Source organism: Leopardus geoffroyi, chromosome C2 (genome assembly GCF_018350155.1).
Source record: "Leopardus geoffroyi isolate Oge1 chromosome C2, O.geoffroyi_Oge1_pat1.0, whole genome shotgun sequence".
Lineage (NCBI taxonomy): Eukaryota > Metazoa > Chordata > Mammalia > Carnivora > Felidae > Leopardus > Leopardus geoffroyi.
This window is the reverse complement of record NC_059333.1, coordinates 3,632,840-3,653,948: the sequence shown is the minus strand read 5'-3', so window position 1 is coordinate 3,653,948 and position 21,109 is coordinate 3,632,840. Positions and strand designations below refer to the sequence as shown.

Genomic DNA, 21,109 nt, shown 5'->3' with positions numbered 1-21,109 from the left:
CCCCAAAAGACTGTTGGGGGAATTCGGTTCCCTGCGGTCGTAGGACTGAAGTCCTGGTTCCCTTGCTGGCCATCGCCAAAGGGCTTTCTTTTCTCAGCTCCCACGCTCCTTGCCATGTGGCCCCCTCCATCTCCGAAGCCTGCAATAGGGAATATCTTGCATGCGGAATCCGCATACCTTGGACTCTCTGACTTTTTTTCTGTGACAGCCAGAGATAAATCTCTGCTTTTTTTTTTTTTTAATTTTTTTTTTCAACGTTTATTTATGGGACAGAGAGAGACAGAGCATGAACGGGGGAGGGGCAGAGAGAGAGGGAGACACAGAATCGGAAACAGGCTCCAGGCTCTGAGCCATCAGCCCAGAGCCTGACGCGGGGCTTGAACTCACGGACCGTGAGATCGTGACCTGGCTGAAGTCGGACGCTTAACCGACTGCGCCACCCAGGAAATCTCTGCTTTTAACGGGCTCGCCCGGATGGGTCAGGCTTACCCGCAATTATCTCGCTTCTGCCGTTGGACACAACACTCCCACATTCACAGCCTCCAGCCACACTCACGGGGACCTTACGGGTGGGTGCATCAGGGGCTGGAAATCTCGGGGCCATTTAAGATCCTGCCTACCTCAGGTAGTGAGCCCGCCCTCAGAGTCCTCCCCATGGGAGGTTACAATTATGAAGAGGGGTTTTTGCACCTGCTGTTTTCCAGGAGAAGCACTGCTGGACAGCGGCATCAGAATCACCTCCGTCTTCACCTCCCCAGCCCTCCGCTGTGTGCAGACAGCCAAACACATCCTGGAAGGTCGGTAAGAGCTGCAGTGAGCATCGCAGGTGGCCCTGACCTCATGGTTATTCTCCAAAGGGGGGAGGGAAGGGAACGGGGGTAAGAATCGGATGAGTGGCAATGAATGGCCACAGAAGTCGCAAGACAGTTTTGGACCAGTCCTCCGAGAGCGGTTAGCAGACACTGAGCCCCTCAACATTTCTGGAATGCCAGGATTCTAATCGAGGGGCAGGAGCCTGTCATCACACTGTCCACCTGCATCTGCTTGTATCTAACATATGTTTAAAAAGAGAGAGAGAGAGAGAGAGAGAGAGAGCAGAGGAGGGGCAGAGAGAAAAGGAGAGAGAGAGGATCCCAAGCAGGCTCTGCACTGTCACTGCAGAGAGCCCCACATGGGGTTTGATCCCACGAACCGTGGGATCATGACCTGAGCCGAAGTTGGACGCTTAACTGACAGAGCCCCCAGGCGCCCCTGCCATGTGGTTTTCAAAACAGCATCTGAGGAGGGGTTTCAAAAGCCCACAGAGCTGGGAACAGCTGTGGTCCCTTCTGAGGGCCAAGCTCATGACTCTTGCCAGGGCGAGGGGAGCGGCTGCTGGGAGCTGTCCAGCACCACTGAAGGCTGATGTCCCTCAGGAAGCCCCCAGACCATCTTTAGCAGCTTCTGCCTGCAGGAAAAAGAGAGTTCCTGCCAGAGAACTGCAGCCTGTTCTGGGGGCCTTGGTTCTTCGTCTGCTGCTGGAGCCCTGCCCTGCCCTCTTGGAGGGAGGGGGCGGGGGGCAGTGGACATGACGTAGTCAGCAGTGCAGGAGCACAGGCCAAAGCCCCACAGTGATGGGACAGAGGGCAGAAGACTGGACAGAGACACAGCAGGTGTGCTAATGTGGGGGAGGGGGCTTGCCTCTACTTTCTTAGAGACAGTGGGGGTCAGGCCACCAGCTGGAAGCGAGAAAGGGAAGGACTTCTGGAGGCTTGGGGTGCACGGAGGGCACGACACGTCTATCAGAGAGATAGAGGGTGGTCACTGAGTACTGACTTTACATGGAGACCCAGCCACCACAGGGCCTGGGGCTTTCCTGCGGGGGCAGATGTGGAGGACCAGGTAGAGAGCTGGAGCTAATGACGGTGGGCTCGACAAGTGAAGTGCAAAGTTCTCAGAAATGTTCTCCGGTGATGATAACGTCAACGTCTCTAATACGATGTCTCGTGGACTTTTGGTCTATATGCAGAACATCTTTTTTTATTATCACGATGCTGTTTAAAGTCCAAGTGTATAAATTCTGGGTCGTTCAGGAAAATGAGGGCGCTCAACCTTCTTCACAGGTCCTGGAACAGGACAGACCTGTTTCCAGACTGACATCTGAGAGGCTTACATGCTACCCTTAGTTTCACTGTCATGTCAGTGACTGTCCAGATGGACCATTTCCCAAAATGTGACCCACAGAACAAAGTGGCTGCAAGATGGCTCCACAGAAGGAGTGGCCAAGACCATTTGGGAACCTCTCCAACTGTTCGCACTGGACACACGGGCCCTCCACAGGCTGGAGGGAACTCAGGAGCCTGGTTAGACCGTGTAACTCCCTTTCGTAAATGTGCTTTGGCAAAGGAACTTGTTCCGTGGACCTGGAATACATTTGGGGAACTGATTTATTTCCAGCATTGGAGCTTAATGACATTTTCTCCATTTCAAATAAAAGCATTCAGGCCCTCTTTCCCCCACTCAAAGAGATGGCCTTATGCTATAGGTGTTCTCTTGGTCAAGGTATGAAATTCTCGGGAAGGGTAGCTGGGAGAAGTCTGGGTGTTCCAAGAGACAGCTCCCTTCACCCTTCACCTTCTCCTCAATCTGGGTGTCTGTCAAGATGGCGCCTCAGTGGTGACTAGTGTGCTCCTCGATTGGCCGAGTCTTTTCCATGGATCACTGGGTTGGTCGACATGGTGTGCTCTCACTCTTGATCAATGATGAGGCCCAGTGCTAGTCTGGCTGTAGAGATATATGGGACCATCAGGGTGAGCTCACTGATAGTGGCATCTCGCAGGCCAGGCAGACTCTGTCCCCTTCCTTATGGACAGGCGTCACTGCTCCTCAGATGCCTTTCAACCATCTGGTGGGTTCTGTCTTAGAAATAGCATAGCAGGGGCACCTGGGTGTGTCCGTTGGCCAACTGTCCAACTCTCCATTTCAGCTCAGGTCATGATCTCATGGTTTATAAGTTCGAGTCCCAAGTCATGCTCTGCGCTGACAGCTTGGAGCCTGCTTGGGATTCTCTCTCTCCCGCTCTCTGCCTCTCTCTCTCCCTTTCAAAATAAATAAATAAACTTAAAAAAAAAGAAATAGCACAGCTGTAAGTAATCACAGAACAATATTTGCCAAGGGAAAAAAAACCCACATTTTTTAAAAAAAAAAGTATTGTTTAAGAGACTCACATAAAACCAATCTGGACACTGAGGGTGACAAACGCTTGTATTCCGTTGGATCCAGAGCTCAAACTGGAGAAAACAATTAAGATAAGAGTGGAACCCGGCATCTTTGAATGGACAAAATGGGAGTCCGGCAAAACCACCCCAACCCTCATGACCCTGGACGAGCTGCAGGAGGCAGGTTTCAACGTCAGCATGGATTACAGGTGGGTCACTCCCTCCCTTTCTGCTGGGGTGGGGCACCTTCGTAGCTCCTGCTCAAGGAGAAACATTCACGACAGCACTAAAGACTATATTTGGGGGACCACTGCACTAGGGGTGTGACCAGGGACCAGGACTGGACCCGGCTCTGAACATAATGGGGACAAGTGAGGGATTTTAGTGAAGGAGCAGGGCAGAGGTGGGGCGCTACTGAGGGATGGGGCAGTGGGGGGGGGGCAATTCTCCGTACACCGCCAGAGCAGTAGCCTCGCCGAGGCAGGCCAGAGAGAGCGTGCGCAGGCATCACCTGTGGGTGACGGGGGAGGCGGGGTTTGCTCAGGATTCGAGGAGGAGCAGACACCAGGGTGAGGGTTCCGGCTCCCTGTGTCAGCAGGAGTCTCGCTAAAACCGACTCTGTGTGGTTGGACACGGAAGCCCACGGTCGGCCTCGTGAGACGCGGGCTCCGGGAGCCCGGCCAGGGTGTGGTCCAGGAGACAAGGTTTGTCCTTCTCTGCCATGGCCCACTCTTTGCCGTCACAAACGCTCCTGGGGTTCAGTGAGCGTACTTGCTAGAGATCGAACGTTGGTCCCCGGCCTGCTTGGGGCCCACACTGGACTGTCACGTGGACCTAGAGCCCCGCCTTCCCGGAAGGGCTTCTCCTTCTCCCGCTGACCACACGGCCAGCAGGCCGGCGTGGCAGCCACCGCCGTCTCCTCCTCCAGGCCTGCGTTTCCCCTCGCCTCCCTCATGCCGGCCGAGAGCTATGATGAGTATGTGAACAGGTGTGCGGTGAGCGTCGGATGGATCACCAGCATCCGCCCACGGGACGGTAAGGGCCTCCTGCGTCCCCCAGCCCCCGGCCCTGGGGATGGGCAGCCCCCCGGGGAGGTGGGGTCTTACCTCTGGGGTGGAAACTGGCCAATTTTTAGAGTTTAGGAAAGCCCCAACCTCGTCCGCCCCCTCCCCAACCAACAGTGTCACACGGAGGCCTCTGCAGTCACCGGGCGCGTGGCCACATACCTGCCACCACCCGGGGGGGGGGGGTCCCAATTCTGTCACCGAGAGCCGATGGGATCCAGGATGGCAGGGTCAACACAAACCGCTCGTGTCCACTTCCTAGGAAACAAGAGACTAAGAATGGAACGCGAACAAGATGTCAGGTCACATTCGAACAAAACATCTGTACATGTAGACGGTTGAGACCGTTAGAGAAACCTGAATACGGAATTTGAGTGTGGAGTCTGAATGTGGACATGCCTGAGAAACCGTGTGAATTCTGTTAGGTGTGACGGTGGCAGGCTGGGCGTGGCAGGGTGGGAAGCGGTCACGTGAAGGGGCAGACTGAGGTATAGTCTGTGGAATGGTGGGACGGTGGGGGTAGCGGGGGAGGGGCGGTGTAACTCACGGATGGTGCGCGATGTGCCAATGTCACGCCATTGCGGCTCTGGGATGCGTTAGACCCACCTGTGGGCCTATTGAGGGATATTTGAAAACATCCGTGGTAAAAGTTGACGTGTAACCCTTTAGAATTTTAAGTTAGCACACTGAACATCAGCGACATGTCAGAGACCAAATAAAACATCGTGGGGAAAATCCAAGCAAAGAAGGCACGCGCTCTGCCCTCAAAGAGTTTGGAGATTGTTGGGGAAAGGCATGACATCCAGAATATTAGCAGTTTTGAATAACACGAGGAAGAGTCTCCGAGGCAGTGAGAGACCACCAGACCCGCTTCCCCACCTGGCTGTCCTTCGTCCCTCATCCCACAGACTCAGGCAGAGATGTCTGCTGACGAGGGAAGACCGTCTCTGCTCTCAGGGAAGAGCTGAGCACCTGGCCTCCCTGGACAGTCCCAACGCACCAGGGGGACACGCTCCCTCACATCCTGTAGGAAGAAACCCAAACCTGGCCGCGCCCAGCTCCCCCAAACACAGCCAGCCATGAGGCTGCTTTACAAATGGCCCATTTTGACCGGTTGGCACCCTGGGGAATGTGCTTCCGGAAGCCACACCTTAGTGGCATTTGGTTGATTCCCAAACTCCTGTTACGCACAGTTACTGCGACAGAGGGCCTCAGGACAGACGGTGACGTCAGAGCCTTTCGCTGTACAAAGGGGGCCCGTCCTCAGGCCACCGCTGTCCAGCTGCTCCAGTTTGAGCCTCCGTCCTGAGCTGAATTTCAGTGTCCACAGGATGCTCTGCCCTTCCGAGGACACTCCCCCCGTTACAGGGGTGAGGCCTTCCGGAACCGGGATGGGGATCTGCTCAATCAGCTCCAACCCCTCTGAACACTGTCTTGTGACGCTCACCGCAGGGAACACAGCCCATCCGTCCCCGTGTGGCTGAGGCTGTCAGGATGCAATGCTTGAGGGACAGGACAAGTCGGATTTGGAAGGTGAGCGGTGCCGGAGAGGGGACAGCATGAGGCAGGAGGGAGCGTGACAGGTGTGGCCAGCGGCAGAGGAGGATTAAAAACTCCAGGCGGGCTGGAAGGTAACAGCCGACCCTACCGGTCCCCGAACAGACGTTATCTGTGAACTGGTCACCGTCCTGCACAGCCTGGCGTCACCTCCATGCACACCGCATGACTCTGCAGCCCAGAGGACTGAAGCCTACGTGCCCACGTCACCCCAGGACCAAGAGCACAGGCCCAGAGCCAAAGCCGTGCGTCTGCCTCCCAGGCAGCATCCCGGCTGCCACCGCACCGTGACTTTGGAGGCCAGAGATGTGAGAGCGGAATTAACAGGAAATAGTACATCAGGGCTTCGGTCACGCTGGAGAATTCAGTGTCAGGAAGCAGCAAGAATGAATCGTTCTGTGTCGGCCAGAACCTTCAGGAAGCTCTCCACCCGACTGCCTCCTCCAGGTGGATCCTGTGGGGCCGGCCACAGCACCTCGTGAACCCACCAGGACCCGCCAGCTCCCCCCAGCTGTGACTGGTCCCCGCAGCAGTCACGCCCGCCAGCAGAGACTCGCTCCACCCGTGGACTCGGGGTGTCGTTATTGAAGCGAGAGGCATCAGCAGGCTCGTGGTGGCTGATGCCTCTCAAGCTGAGGGACCCAGCCTGGGAGGCAGCCACCACATCCCGCAAGAGGTGGTCCCTCAGGTCACAGCGCAGTCCCATCCCCAAAGCTCCCGACAGGCGTGGCCACCCCCAGAAGGTGCACGAGGACGTGATACAGCAGGGACCGTGCACATGCATGGGGGACCCGCAACTCGGGGTTACCTGCCGCACCGCTTCCGACCCAGGATCTCTCAAGGCTTTGTGTACCCTGGGGGTGATTCCACCCGACGACTTTGGGGACTCTCGTTCTACTAGGAGGCGCTCTCCGTGCCTGCTCTGACTCCGAGGTGTCCCTTTCTGTACAGTAGGCGTCATCCTGATCGTGGGCCACGGCTCAGCGCTGGACTCCTGCACCCGCCCACTCCTTGGGCTGCCTCCCCGTGACAGCGGAGACTTCGCCCAGCTCGTGAGAAAGGTATGTGCCCGCCCCTTCCTCCCCTTCGGGCCGTGAAGTCAAGCACCCCGAGCACATGGGGTCATCACGCTCCCTTCTCAGAATGAAAGCAGGCGTCCAGACAACCCGGGGCAGCCGGGACGCCCCCCACCCCACCCACCCTGTGTCCTGAGAATGTGCGCACCTGCTCTTACACAAAGGGCGGTCCTGGGTGGGGGGCTGATGGGAGCGGTTTGTCATCTTTATCATCATTATGGCAACTTTGGCCATTTGCTGCCCAGATAATATGAAAAATAAGAAACAGGCAGTCCCTGTAGTGGACCAGATGGTCCAGTGAGTAGTAAGCCATGTGGATACAAGGACAAAGGACAACTGCGGGGCTGGCTTCCTCTGGGGACCCAGGGGCAGGGGGTGGGGGGCTAGAGGACAGAAAGGAACCCCCACCCTTCGTCTTTGGAGTCAGCCCACCATGGAACACACAAGCACTTGCGGTGAACAGCCAGCGTGGCCGGGGCCGGGCTGGGGCTCTGCAAACACTCACAAGAAAAGCCAACAGGTGACGGATGTGTAGAGAAGGGTAGCGAGTGGTCTGCACCGACCTGTTGACTGTCACCCAGTGAAATGACTCAAGGCAGGCAAACTGGGGGCTCAGACACACCCCCTGCTCCTGCACCGAAAATCTACTCAGGGCCAGACTTGCCCACTGTCCTTGGCCTTTTTATCAAACTAATCGGCCAGTGACCTTGAGGCCAGGAGTACAGTGGCGTAAACGACACTTGGGATGGGTGATGGGCCCCTGAGCTGGTTCCTTTGTGCAAAATCATCACAGGACCACGACCAGCCCCAGCTTGTTTGCAGAGGGGCAGCCTCGTGCCCTGCCCGGCCCACACGGGCTCTGTGCCTACGCAAAGTTCCCGGCTTTTGGAGCCCCGCCCTGCCTGCCAGAGAAAGCCGGGTCCTCCCTCACGGGGGGCGAGTCAGAGAGCGATACCTGCGTGCACCCTCTCTCTTCCCATTCACTTTCCTCTGGACCTGAGTGGAAGCCCCTCAGAGTGCCCCCGAGGTGGGCTTTCCCAACTGTGACCCAGATGTTCCCGAGCCCTTAGGGGTCCTGGGCCACCGACTACCACTCTCCGAGTGCAGGGCTCGAGGCCACACTGGGTGAGAATGCAATTTTCTGGGGTTTTCCTGGTCGGCCCCCGTGCACCTGCTCCCCGTCTGTGGCTCTAGCCCCTGTCCACCTCCCCTGGGCTCCCGTGCTGCCTGCTCCTGCTCCCGCACCCCTCCCCCCTCCCCTGGGGCTCCAGGTCACCCCCACGATGGCCACCACACATGCCAGCTGCTGACCATTGCAGGTGGTGGGAACAGCATGTGCTGTTCCAAAGCCCTATTAGTCTTTGCAGCCCCATTCCCACCCACTGCCCCGACCCTTGGCCAGCCTTGAACTTCCAAATTCCTCTGACATTTTTATCCTGACACTTTGGTGCCCACCCCACCCCATCCCCAAATAAGCTGCACTCGCCTGCACACAGCAGAAATTTACCAAGGGGCTCCGTGGAGCCACGGGCCTTCAAATCGAGGGCAGACGGAAACAGATCGTTCACGGCCTTCCCCTTGTCCACCCCATCACGCTGCCTCCCCGTGTACACACACACGCACACGCACACACATACACTCACACGCATACACACACAACCACACTGGTATACATGTGCACGCACATAGATGCATACACATATGTGTGTGCACATACATACATGTGTGCACGTGCATACACACATGTGTGCACTTGTACAGGCACACGTGCATACACATGCACGCACACATACATGCATGCACACAGATGCACACACATACACATGCGCGTGCACACACATGTGCGCATGCACACACACACACACATACACACATGCACGCTGGTGTACACGTGCACACACATACACAGGCACGTGCACACAGGGGTACACATGTACATGTATGCGTGCACATGCACACATATATACACATGCATGCACACATGTGTGCATGCCCACACATACACTCACAGACACAGATGCACACAGGTGTACACCCATAGGTACATGCACACAGGTACACACGTACACATGTGCATGCATATATGTGTATGCACATGCATGTGCATGTGCACGCATGCGCACATGCATGCATGCGTACACATGTGTGTGCATTGCACACATACATACATGCGTGCATACATGTGCACGCATGCACACATACACACGCACATGCACACAGGGGTACGCATGTACATGTATGCATGCACACATGCACACATATATACACATGCATGCACACGTGTGCACATGCACACATGCACACAGGTACATGCACACGTGTGTGTACATACACATGCGTGCACACACGTGTACACATGTGCATGCATATGTGTGTGTGCGCATACATGTGCACATGCACACATGCACACACATGCACCCACACAGGTACACACATGCATATGCGCATGCACACAGGGGTACACATGTACATGTATGCGTGCACACACATATATACACATGCATATGCACATGTGCACATGCACACACATACACTCACAGACACAAGTGCACACAGGTGTACACACACAGGTACATGCACACGTGTGTACATGCACATATGCATGCACACACGTGTACACATGTACGTGCATGCACACACACATGCACACACATGCACAGTCTAAGTAGGAGAGAGTCATCCTGAGTCAGCACCATCATCCACGTGGACCCCCACCGCATGTTGGAATTTCTGCAAATTTTGTCTCACCAAGAAATTTCCAGACATCAAAAGAGAGAAGAAAAACAAGAAAGCAAAACATGCAAATGACAACAACAACAAAGCCTTAAAAACAAAGATTTCCAAAAACACATTCATTTTACAGATGAAGGGATTAAGGCCTAAAGTCTCACTTTGCGGTTTTTTCCTGGGCTCTGAAAACGCCTATATCTTTTTGCGATGCCAACTTTGAGAATGTAAGTCACTCTTCAAGCTGTAGCCTGGGCACCGTTGAGCCTCGGGCAGGGTACTTCTGTGCCGCGGGGCGTCCTGGGCACCGTAGATATCAGCAGCATCCTTGGCCTCTGCCCGTTAGATGCCAACAGCACCCCCAGTGCCACCAGCTTATTGCTGGTCCGCAGACATCGCCCTGGTCCGTGGGAGCGAGGGGCGCGGCCCCGCTGGGGACGGCTGTGTGAGGCGCCAGCATCTTGTTTCAGGCAGCGGTGCCAGCGAGGGCCCATCGTGCCCACCTCCCCGGCCCAGCAGGGCCTGTCTGTTGGGTCTAGAGCGACGATAAAATCGATCGACCTCCTACAAGATATTAACAAGTGATTGAAAACTCTGTCCTAGATTCCTTCTCTGGGTATGTGCTTCTGCGAAGAAAATAAAGAGGAAGGGAAATGGGAGTTGGTGAACCCTCCCGTGAAGACTCTGACCCACGGCTCGAACTCCGCGTTCAACTGGAGGAACTGGATCCCGGGCAGCTAAGAGACTCGCTCGTGCTCTGCGCGGCTCGTGCCGAGGAGGCCCAGCTCTCGGCGGGGCTGGGCGATGCCGGCGTTTGAGGGGGTCCGACGCCCCCTCGGTGTGATTTGTAGATGCACAAGACGCACTTTCACATCCCAGGATGTTCAGCCACCTGCCGCCACCTTCGTAGCCGCCACAGGTGGTCCTCTGTCCTGCGAGCTCAGACCCTGTAAGGTGTGGACGTGCCGCGTGGCCCGGAGGGAAGCGGGTCACCGTGACCCACCGCAAAGGACAGAAGGACCTGCCCACTGTGGCTCGTGGGTTCCCCGTCATTCTCCCAGTTCTGTTTCAACCCCCTTTGGGCTATGTCTACACAGACCCAAAGGGGGCGTAATATGCAATAAAATCTCACCAGAGACCACCCACCAGCTGGAAATCAGGGCCGCGCAGCTCGCGATGCCCGCTCCCCGGGTACCAGTTCTATCGCCGCACAGTAAGTCACCACGGAGCGGTGGTCAGGGACAACACGCATTTTTGAACACACACACGCAAATCAGTTCCGTTCCGGCTCTGCAGGTCAGGATTCCTAAGACAGGTCAGCGGACTCCGTGGCCCCCAGAGGCTGTGGAGGGGTCCGTCTCCTGGCCTTTCCCGGCTGCAGAGACCCCTGCCCTCTCCGCCTCGATCCGCACACGGAGCGTCTTCAGGTCTGTCCCTGCCCTCCTCTTGCACCTCCTCACACCCTCACACCCCCAGCCCCCTGCGGTAAGGTCTCTTGCAGTTATAGAGGGTCCTCCCGACAGTCCGGGACGACCTTCTGCCTCAAGATCTGCAGCTTAATCCCATCTGCATGGCCCCTTTTGCCCTGTGAGGGACACAGCCGCAGGTCTGGGATTGGGATGTGGATGTCTTTGGGGACCATCGTCACCCCCCACACCCCACACATGGGGCTGCTTGTACGGGGGCCCCGGTATGAGGAGGAGACGCGCTTCCCTCGTGCAGGCCTGCCCCAGCTTCTCCTTTTCTCCCTTTTGGCCAAGTGGAGGGGGGGGCGTGGCCTGCCCTGACTCACAGGAACACCCACTGGCACGGGGACGCCTGCCAGGATGCTGCAAATCCAGGGGTGCCTCTGACTCCGAAGCAGCTGGTCCAGGTGGCTGATGGGAGTCTCTCCCCCCCCCACCCACTGGTCACAGCGGACCCCACCGCCAGCGCCCTCAGTGCCCCAGACAAAATCCCACCACGGTGCGGTGAGCCCGACTGGACTCCCTGCTGTCCCACCGCGCTCCAGTTCTGACATTTCATTGTCGCGACGGGGGACCGTGGGGGACCGTTGCTGACCCGTGCCTGGCCTTTCTCAGGGAAGTACCCACCCCGTCCCCAGCTCTCCTCTGCCGTCTCCCGGGCAAGGCTGGGGCTACGCAGTCCGTGGAGCTCTTGAGGAGCAGAGACGGTGAACCCAGAGTGGACCCCAGAACCCGCACAGGAAGCGCCACGTCCCAAGGGACACACACAGGCTTTGGAGTCTGACTGTAGAGAGGAAGACAAAAGTGTCTGTCCCTTGTTTTACTTACGCGTGACATCATTTTTCTGTCTCCAAACATAAAGCAGTTTAAGGTTGACACAGAGGAGAGAGCAGAGGGCAGCCGGCTCACAGGCGGCTCCCATATCTGGTGGACAACACAGTCTCCGGGAAAACAACCCTGCACACGTCCCAACAGGAACTGACCAGAAAGCCAATGGGTGTCCTGGAGCACCTCCTATGGGTCCGTCCTGCCTCGGACGGCCGCCCCTTTCTCTGCAGCAAGTATGTGACTGGGAAGAAGTTATTTCCTTGTTTTCTCTCCCGGATACCCCCTGGTGCCACCCGGACACTACTAATCATGACGATGATTAAAAACCTTACAAATCAAGCAAATGGCATTTAAATAGTGGCCCCTTCTTTGGGGCGGTCCCAAGGTGTCTGGATTTACCCTTTCAGGAGGGAGGCTTCTGGGTCACAAGCCCCTGACCCTCCTCCTTGCTGGGCTGCTGGTGGGGGTGGGCGAGGGACAGAGAGATGGGTCTGAATCTCAGATTCCAAGGCCAAAGTGCAAGAAATGTGGGGCGCCTGGGGGGCTCAGTGGCTGAGCATCTGACTTCAGCCCAGGTCACGATCTCACAGTTTGTGGGTTCGAGCCCCGTGTTGGGCTCTGTGCTGACAGCTCAGAGCCTGGAGCCTGCTTCAGATTCTGTGTCTCCCTCTCTCTCTCTGCCCCTCTCTGCTCACGCATTCGTTCTCTCTCTCTCTCTCTCAAAAATAAACATTAAAAAAAAACCTATAACAAAAATAGCAAGAAATGCCATTTTCTTTCTATTCTAGAATTCTGGTCCCCGCTAGCCCCTCATTCTGACACAATCACAGGAAAGCCCAGTTCTGTCACTTTTGGCTTCCAGAACGAGCCTCATCATAAGCACGGGACCCTGAGAACAGAGCCGCCCGGCAGAAGGGCGGGAATGGAAGTTTATCGTCAGTTGGTGCCAGTTTTCAGTTCTACGAGCAAGGAGCCCGGAAACCCAGAACGATCCCCTAAGCTCTCGGAGGTTCTGTCCAGCACCCCTGCGTTTGTGAGCCTAGACTGACCCCTGCTGACGTCCTCTGGAAATGCTTGCCCTATTACCGCGGCGCCCCCCACCGCCTGGGCCACCCAAGTCATCTCTGGTTTTCTCAGCTGTGAGCTGGAAAAAACACACCTGGAAAGAGCTCCCCGCGCGTCTGCTGCCTGCCCCGATGTGGCGAATAATTTGTGCACAGTCACCAAAGCCCCCCTCTGCCCCACCACGGGCTGTTTCGAAGATGAAAGCAGGGGGGAGGGGAGGGGGGGGAGAAACAGCAGCAAAGGATAGGAGCCTGAGCCTGGTCTGATGGGGCACCTGGTGCCTCGGAGACACACGTGTGTGGTGACAGGCCCGGGGCCACCGTCCCCTGGCAAACACCCTCTCCCGTGTTACCCGAGAAGAAACAGCCATCGTGATTTCTCCCTGGAACGAGTCTTATCTTAGAACCGAATGCGAGATTGCTTTTTTTAGACGTGAGTCATGTTGGCGAAGTTTGCAGGCTGAATGGTGTGCCCCAAAATTCATAAGCTGACGGCCGGGCCCCAGCAGCTCAGGAGGTCAAGGCCGGGTCTTTAAAGAGGCAATTGAGGTAAAGCGAGGTCGCTAGGGTGGCCCTGATGCAACCTGGCCGGTGTCCGCGGGAGGCAGACCTAGACTGTGGTACTTTGTCACCGCAGCCCCAGGACGATGCGGTGCGTGAAAGTACCAGTATAAACACCAAAAAAAGGTACAGCTCTGGACAGCTGGGCACGGGCCACGTCGCGCAGCTCAGCACAGGGCGCGTGGCAAACGGCACCATCACCCGAGCCTGTTAAACGCCCATCTCCGTGCACCACCTCTCCTGACCTTTGCCTTTGCTTTTTGTCCTTGCTTTTCAGCATGAAACACAAGAGTTCGACTCCGTGTGGGCAGATGAGGTTAGCGTGAGGGGCAAAGGGAAGAACACGGGTCACCCGCGTGACCTCCCACTCCAGCCTTGGGGAAGAGCTTTGTCGCGGTGCTTCCTGGGCTCCTCTGTCCCCGCTCCACGCGTTCCGGGAGCCCCCGGGGGGCTCGTGGTGCTCAGGAAGGAGTCTGTGTGACACAGCCCCCCAGCTTCCTCGCAGAGCCCACGGCCCTTCCCAGCCCCCCCTGTTCCAGAAGCCTCTGCTGCCTTAGCCAGCCTGCCCGCCGGGAAGAAGGCCAGGAACCCACCTGGGGTCACCACCCAGCGCTTCCAGAGCCTCCAGTGCCCGGCTGGAGGGAGCGGGCTTCTCCGCTCTGACTCTGAGCCACTTTGTCACCTGGTCTCGGGGGCTCACAAAATCCTGCTGCACCCTTCAGAGCCCCAGATCAGCGCAAGGAGCTGCGGTGGACGGAGGTGGGCAGCACAGGTCTCACTCCGCACCCACCCACCCACCCTCCCCCCAGCCCGCACACTCTTCGCAGACGCCAAGACCACGGCCCTGGAACCCCAAGAAAATCAACCAAAATCCTAGAGCCACAGAAAGCGAGTTCAGGAAGTGCCTGAGCTCAAACATAAAGCCCAGACGTTGGTGGATGTCGTGCACGCCGACATCGCCGGGACACGTGGTGACAGGAACGGCCCGTTTGCCCGGCACTGACAGCAGAACGTAAAATGCCCAGGAACATGCTTGCAGGAACACCTGAGCACATAAGCGTGCCACCGAGGGACACGGAAGAAGGCCCACTGGCTGGGCAGGTGCACCGTGTTCCTTGGCAGCAAGATTCGACACCCGGAAGGCGACGTCTCCCTGCGCCAGTCCGCAAAGTGACCACGGAGCCCCTGTGATCACGACTCACCTGCAAAGCTGTGTGTCCGGGGTTTCGAAATCTCAGCACCGCTGACATCTGGGGATGACAACTCTTCATTGTGGGGGGCTGTCCTGGGCATCGTGGGGGGTTTAGCAACACCCCTGGACCTGACCCAGTGAGATGCCAGTGGCACCCCCCCCCCCTTGACAGTGACAGTAACCAAAAATGCCTCCAAATCTTGCTAGCAAAACCGTCCCCCGCTGAAAACCCCTGACGTGTCCCCTTCGTACAGGTGCCGAGAGCCCTGGTCCCCGGTGGTGTGTCAAGGCCCTCGGGCACACACATGATGGCACAGGTGCGCGGGGGAGCCTGGAATAACTATTTCACACCCTGGCTGAATCTACACACTATTACGGAGACAAAAGCCAGGAAAAAAATAATAAGTCTGTATCTTTTTTTTTTTAATGTTTATTTACTTTTCAGAGAGAAAGAGAGAGAGAGAGAGAGAGAGAGACAGAGTATGAGCGGAGGAGGGGCAGAGAGAGAGGAAGACACAGAATCCAAAGAAGGTTCCGGGCTCCGAGCTGTCGGCACAGGGCCCGACGCAGGGCTCGAACTCACGAACCGTGAGATCGTGACGTGAGCCGAAGTCGGAAGCTCGGCCGACTGAGCCACCCAGGTGCCCTTTTTTTATTTTTTTAATGTTTATTTTTGAGACAGCGGGTGCCTGAGCGGGGGAGGGGCAGAGAGATGGGAGACAGAGGATCTGAAGCCGGCTCTGCGCTGACAGCAGGGAGCCCGATGTGGGGCTCGGACTTATGAACCGCGAGATCATGACCTGAGCCGAAGTCAGACGCTCAACCGACTGAGCCACCCAGGCGCCCCAGAATGTACCCATATCTTGAGTCGAGCGGCTCGTGATGTTCCGAAGGGCAGGGTCCATGAAATGAAGACGGAGGACGTCCAGGCACGAACCAGGCTTTCGGAAGCATGCGGTGAAGACGTGAGCCCGGGTGGGGACACCTTGCCAGGGCCACCAAGAAAAGTGTCAGCAAGCCTGAGGAGGGGGCTGCTCTGCCGTGGCGCCTGCATCCGGATGACAGCAGAGCCTGATTTGACCAAGCCCCCCGCCCAGACTCTAGATCTCGAAAGTGTGCCAGGATCATCCAGAGCCTGCAGAGTCCTCGGGCGGGGGGCACGATCCCAGCACCGCAGATGCTCTGAGAGAGGAGTCTTGTCAGCCCCGTCCGGTGCAGGCATGAGGATTTGTGGAATTGCAGCAAACAGGTTCTGCTAATGAGGGAGACGGTAGTCGGTCAACACAAATGAACATCAGCCACAATCTTGTGCAAAGGAATCACACTGGGACTCAGGACACCTGGGCTTGGGCCCCCATTCCGTCTCTCGCCCATTGTGACTTTAGCTGCAGGCCAGCCGGGTCACAGCCTCGCATCCTCTGTCCCGGAAGAATCTTCCAAGTGGTGAGCCGTGGTGGCCTGATCTGGAGTGTGTGTGGTGTCGGCCGGTCCCCATGGTGTACCTGCTCCCCCCACCCCCACCGTGGCTGATCCTGAGCCACCAGTGTTTTAACAGCTCGTTTAGAAAATGCCTGAAAATGTAGGAATCCGCTCTCATGAGCGGGTGTGAGCCGACTTCAGCCCCCCGCTGACAGTAAGCATGAACCTGGCTCTGTTGGGAGAGGTCACCTTTAGCGAGAAGGTGCTTGGACAGGCCTGCCGGGGGACCTGGGACAACACAGCATGCGCTTCAGGCTCCGCCCCCTTCCCCCGCCGAGGAAGTGAACAGTCTCCCCAGTGGGGATCGGGGCGGGGGAAGAGGGGCCACGATCTGGGCTCGGGCAGGGCCAGGAGAGGAAGACAGGGACGCTGGATCTGGGAGGGTAGCAGCGCTGGGGAGGAGAGTGGGCGAAAGGCCACGTGGGATCCCTCCAAGGCTATGCCTCCTCCAAGCTCCCCCCAGCAGCCAGCGACTCTGGCGCCCGGACCAAGCCTGCAGGGAGCCCGACTCCTTGCCTCCCCACCCCCCCTGTTCAACTGGATGTCTCTGCCTCTCCTGGCGGCATTGGCTCAGCCACACCAGGAAGTCACACACTTCTGCCAAGGCGAGACGAAGCCAGCACGTCAGGTTTACTGACAGTGAATTTGCAGGCGGGCATCGGACTATTAAGTCGGACGGAATCTTTAGAGACGTGAGGGATTTTACAAATGCTCCATCACAAAGTGTCACCAGAAGCCGGCTGTGTCAAAAGGTGTTTGTAAGCTGCCACGGAACATTTCCGGAATCGCTAACTTTTCATCCCCATTTGGTTCCAAGCAGATGCTACTTGCAGCTGTTGAGGACCATATGCTCCTAAAACTCGAGCTCACAGAATAAGCCAAGAATCGCACACACACACACACACACACACACACACACACACACCCCTCTTCTTGCTGAAACCTGCGAGCAAGTTCTCTGAGAAGTCATTCGGCAAATAAACGATCTGGAAACGTCAGATGTCTCCTTCTCTCCAAAAGCATATTTCTTTTAACTATCAACTCATCTTTCAGTGTGTGCCACCCCTAATGAGGTAAAGATTCGTCAGTGCAATAAATAAAGTATTTTCCAAAGAAGGTACAGCACAAAATGAACCTAAATCCCAAAGGAGAAGTCTGTGAACCAGCCACCCACAGACAGACCTCCCCACCGACGCCTCCCAGAAAGGCAACACAGCTTATTTTAATGATTGATTTGGGGAAACGCACATTTGATTTGCCCTCAGTGAGCCCTGGACCGCTTTGCTCCCCCCTGGTCTGGGTGCAGCTAGAGAGGGCGAACCCTGTGCCCTGGTTCACTTTGACATGATTAAAAAAACGGGGCTCCCAGAGCACAGTATCCGGAGGAATAGAACCAGCCTTGAGGAAAGGTGAGGAAGGCCCCGTAAGTCATTGGCTACCTTGCTTCTCAAGCGTGTGGTCCCCTGGGCGTCACCTGGGAGCTTGCTGGAAATGCCGTTTCTGGGGCGCCCCGGGGGGCTCAGTCGGTTAAGCCTCCAACTCTTGGTTTCCATTCAGGTCATGAGCCCACAGTTTCGTGAGTTCGAGCCCGTGTCGGGCTCTGTGCTGATGGTTCAGATCCTGCTTGGGATTCTCTCTCTCTCTCTCTCTCTCTCTCTCTCTCTCTCTCTGCCTCTCCCCCACTTGCACTGTCTCTGTCTCTCTCAAAATAAACACACTTAGAAAAAGAAACCAGAGACCCAGGCCCCCTGCCAGGCTGCTGGACCGGAAGCTGCCGTTAGCACCGTCCCCAGGGGGTCTGCGTGCCACCAACGAGGAGCTGGGCCGTTTGCCCCGAAGTGTACACAATGCCATATACCGTGAGGAGATGAGGAAGAATAAAGCAGAGAGGGACATGGTGACGGGAAGGGACACTGTCTAGTTAGAGAAGCCTGCTACTGTCCCCCGGGTCACAGCTGGTCACCTGAACATCTCCCTAAGTCTTCCTCTTGCTTTGTTTATTGCGTGAGATAAGTGAACTCATAATCTTACTGCTGGAGGGAAAGCTGTCCTCACCCTTCAAGGCCTCATAGGAAGCCACGTGGCTTGTGTGAGGCGATCACGGGGTGTCTTTGTGGGCAGCACACCACGAGGTCCTGGCAACAGAAATGCAGGCTCGGACCCTGTCCTGCAGGAGCTCCGGGCAGGTGGGTCTCCTGGCAGGTGGGTCCCCTGGCAGGTGGGTCCCCTGGCAGGTGGGTCCTCTGGCAGGTGGGTCCTCTGACAGGTGGCTCTCCAGGCAGGTGGGTCTCCAGGCAGGTGGGTGGGACCGTGATAGGGAAGATGGAGGGGGCGTGCCCACCTTGCCCAGCACAGCCCCTGTCACTGGGTCGTGAATGTCACCCCAAGCGTGTACTCTGATGCCACAGCCCAGCGCACAAGGCAGGAGCCTGGGCAGGACAAACCAGTGAGGACTCTCGAGCAAAAACACTCACCATTTCGTATGAGCCAGAGATCAAACGAGCCTCACACTGGCGCCCCCAGACTGAACCCCGGTGAGCTGAGTGTGGCAGGTACAGCCCGGGGTTACTCACAGAAAAAACTACCCACTGTTCCCCGTTCAGACCAGACTGGGCCCCTCCTTGTAAATCCGACCTGGCCCTTGGCCCTGCTGGGTCCTAGGGACGGCAACGAAGGAAACCCCCAGAGAATAATGGCTTATCATCCATTTCCGTAGTTGTTTTTATTGTGGTGATAAACCTATGGGAGCCCCGTTATAATCCTCTGTGATCTTAACATACCCTGCGACTTGCCAACATTCCGAACTTCGTGGCATCATGAAACGCATTTGTATTGCATCCGCAAAAGGCAATGAAATCCAATAATGTCGTGTAATCTGTTTTACGCACTCTCAACAATCCAGATTCCAGGCAACTGTTTTCAAGTCCGTTTCGTTCAGCAGATGTGTTCTGGGTCACTGCTGTATAAAACGAACTTGAGCGGACTGAGTCTTACGACGGCAGCGACTGCCAGGCAAAGGTTCAGTCCTTGGAGCTGCTGTGATAAGCAGGTTCCGGCGTTATCTCACCGAATCCTCAAGGCAGCTCAGATCTAGGATGAAGAAATCACATCACGTGCAGAGGCAGTCGTGAAGCTGGCTGGCTGTGAGGCTGGTGCCCGAATCCCGGCACCCTGACGCGTCAACCCGTGGGTCCTGACCACCGTGACCCCAAGGCACGTCAGAAAGGCCCTAAGCAGGTGGTTCTCGAAGTGGGGTCCCTAGACCGGCAGCACCTGCATCCCCTGGGAGCTTGTTACAAACGTACCCTCTGAGGTCCTGCCCCAGGCTCACTGAGTCAGAAACTCTGGAGTCGAGCCCAGTAACCTGTGTTTTAACAAGCCCGCCGGGTGATTCTGGTGCTCGCCCGCTGGAGTTTGAGAGCCACCGATGTAGGGGGACTTGCTTTGTAAAGGAATCCTATCGCAAATCCCTTACAAAGATCAGCCCCTTGAACTTGGCCACCAGGTGTTCATGTCAGCTTTGCTCAAAGGCAAGACCCCCGGATGAGGGGAAGACGGTCCCATGACTTTATAACTATCTAGACACGTACATAATTTGCCCGTCGGTAAAATCCGAACCACAGGGAAGCTGGAGGCACGGACGGTGTTTCACTTGATGGTCATTTTCTCCTCCTCCCCCAGAAGTGTTCCTGCAGCATGCATCGTTGGGGGTCCACACTGTGCCAGGCTGGGTACCAGGCCAAAGGCTGGGTAGGCAGTGAGCTCGAGGACTTCCAGTTGCCTGTCTCCAGGCTGACCTGCGTGGACACATCACCCAGGCTCCTGTGTCCTCGGGGCCATTGGGAGACTTGGGGGGGGGGGGGGGCGCCCAGAAGGAGGGTGGGGTTGGGGTATCTATTTCCACAGCTCATTCCCTTACGAGGTTTCTGTCAAGTTACCCTCACCTTCGTGCATTCACTCCTGCCGCAGCGTTGACTAATAAAGTCATCGGTACCAGAGTGGCTCAAGAAAGAGCTTCTCCCATTATCAGGTTCCACACCAACCAGCTGTGGTCACCCCATCGCTGGCTGGGACAGGGAGTAGGTCACCCACGGCGAGCAGTAGCATCCCTACTGCTCACTTTAGCTGTGGCTGTCACCATAGCAACTAATAACACAGACTGCACCGTCAGTCACCTGGCGTCTCATGGCCCTGGAGGCACACGCCCAGGGAGAGAGAGACGAAAAACCGTGGGCATACAAACAAGACCAAGCACAGGGACTCAGGGGTCCTCCTCCGCTGATCACCGGGCAGATGTGCCAAGGACATGGGTCTGCTTATGGGGCTGGAGGGCAGCAAAGAGCTGAGAGCCCATCAAATGCTCAACCCTGTCAGATCGCTTCCAGGAGAAGGTGCTAGAAGGGAGTGAGGGGTGGAGACACGTCGTGGACACATTTGGGCAGAAGCGGATGAGAGGCTGAAGATTTGAAAGCGCAAATTCCCCTGTCGGTAGAGAAACATCCCCCTCTCTTCCCCTCCCCTCCTCTCCCTCCTCCCTTTCCCCTCTACTCCTCCACCCTGCTCTCCCCCAGGGAAGGAAGCCACCCTTTCTTTGCTACACAAGCCTTTCCACACCTGCTTCTGGGGAAGTTTCCTCTGATCTGCTGTCGGTTCTCAGGGCCCCCTCCTCCTCTCATTGCTCCGGCCCCAGAGAAGAGTTGAGGTCAACGGAGTCCGGGTCGGGGGACACAGACCTTTCCAGGAGGGGGCTGCCCACACAGGGGAAGACGTCGGGTACCCCCAGCACGCCAGCAGGAACCCAGGAGCAAGTGGCCGACCAAATAGGGTGGAATGAGTCGAGATTTGCTGAAATGTTCAACATAAGCGCCCTCGCCTGGGATCTGCGTACGCGTTGCCTC

General features: G+C 56.7%; 1 protein-coding gene across 6 annotated transcripts in view; it reads left to right on the top strand.

Moving 5' to 3' along the window:
* UBASH3A (ubiquitin associated and SH3 domain containing A) overlaps positions 1-10,762 on the top strand; it is a 40,686-nt gene extending 29,924 nt beyond the window's left edge. Inside the window, exons 10-14 of one of the 6 annotated variants that reach the window (XM_045501287.1) lie at positions 705-797; positions 3,262-3,406; positions 4,126-4,232; positions 6,773-6,879; positions 10,225-10,762. In XM_045501287.1, the coding sequence (XP_045357243.1) occupies positions 705-797; positions 3,262-3,406; positions 4,126-4,232; positions 6,773-6,879; positions 10,225-10,362 (590 nt within the window). In that variant the 3' untranslated portion in view covers positions 10,363-10,762. The other 5 variants (XM_045501286.1, XM_045501290.1, XM_045501289.1 and 2 more) reach the window with 5 other exon arrangements.
* The last annotated feature ends 10,347 nt before the right edge of the window (positions 10,763-21,109 follow it).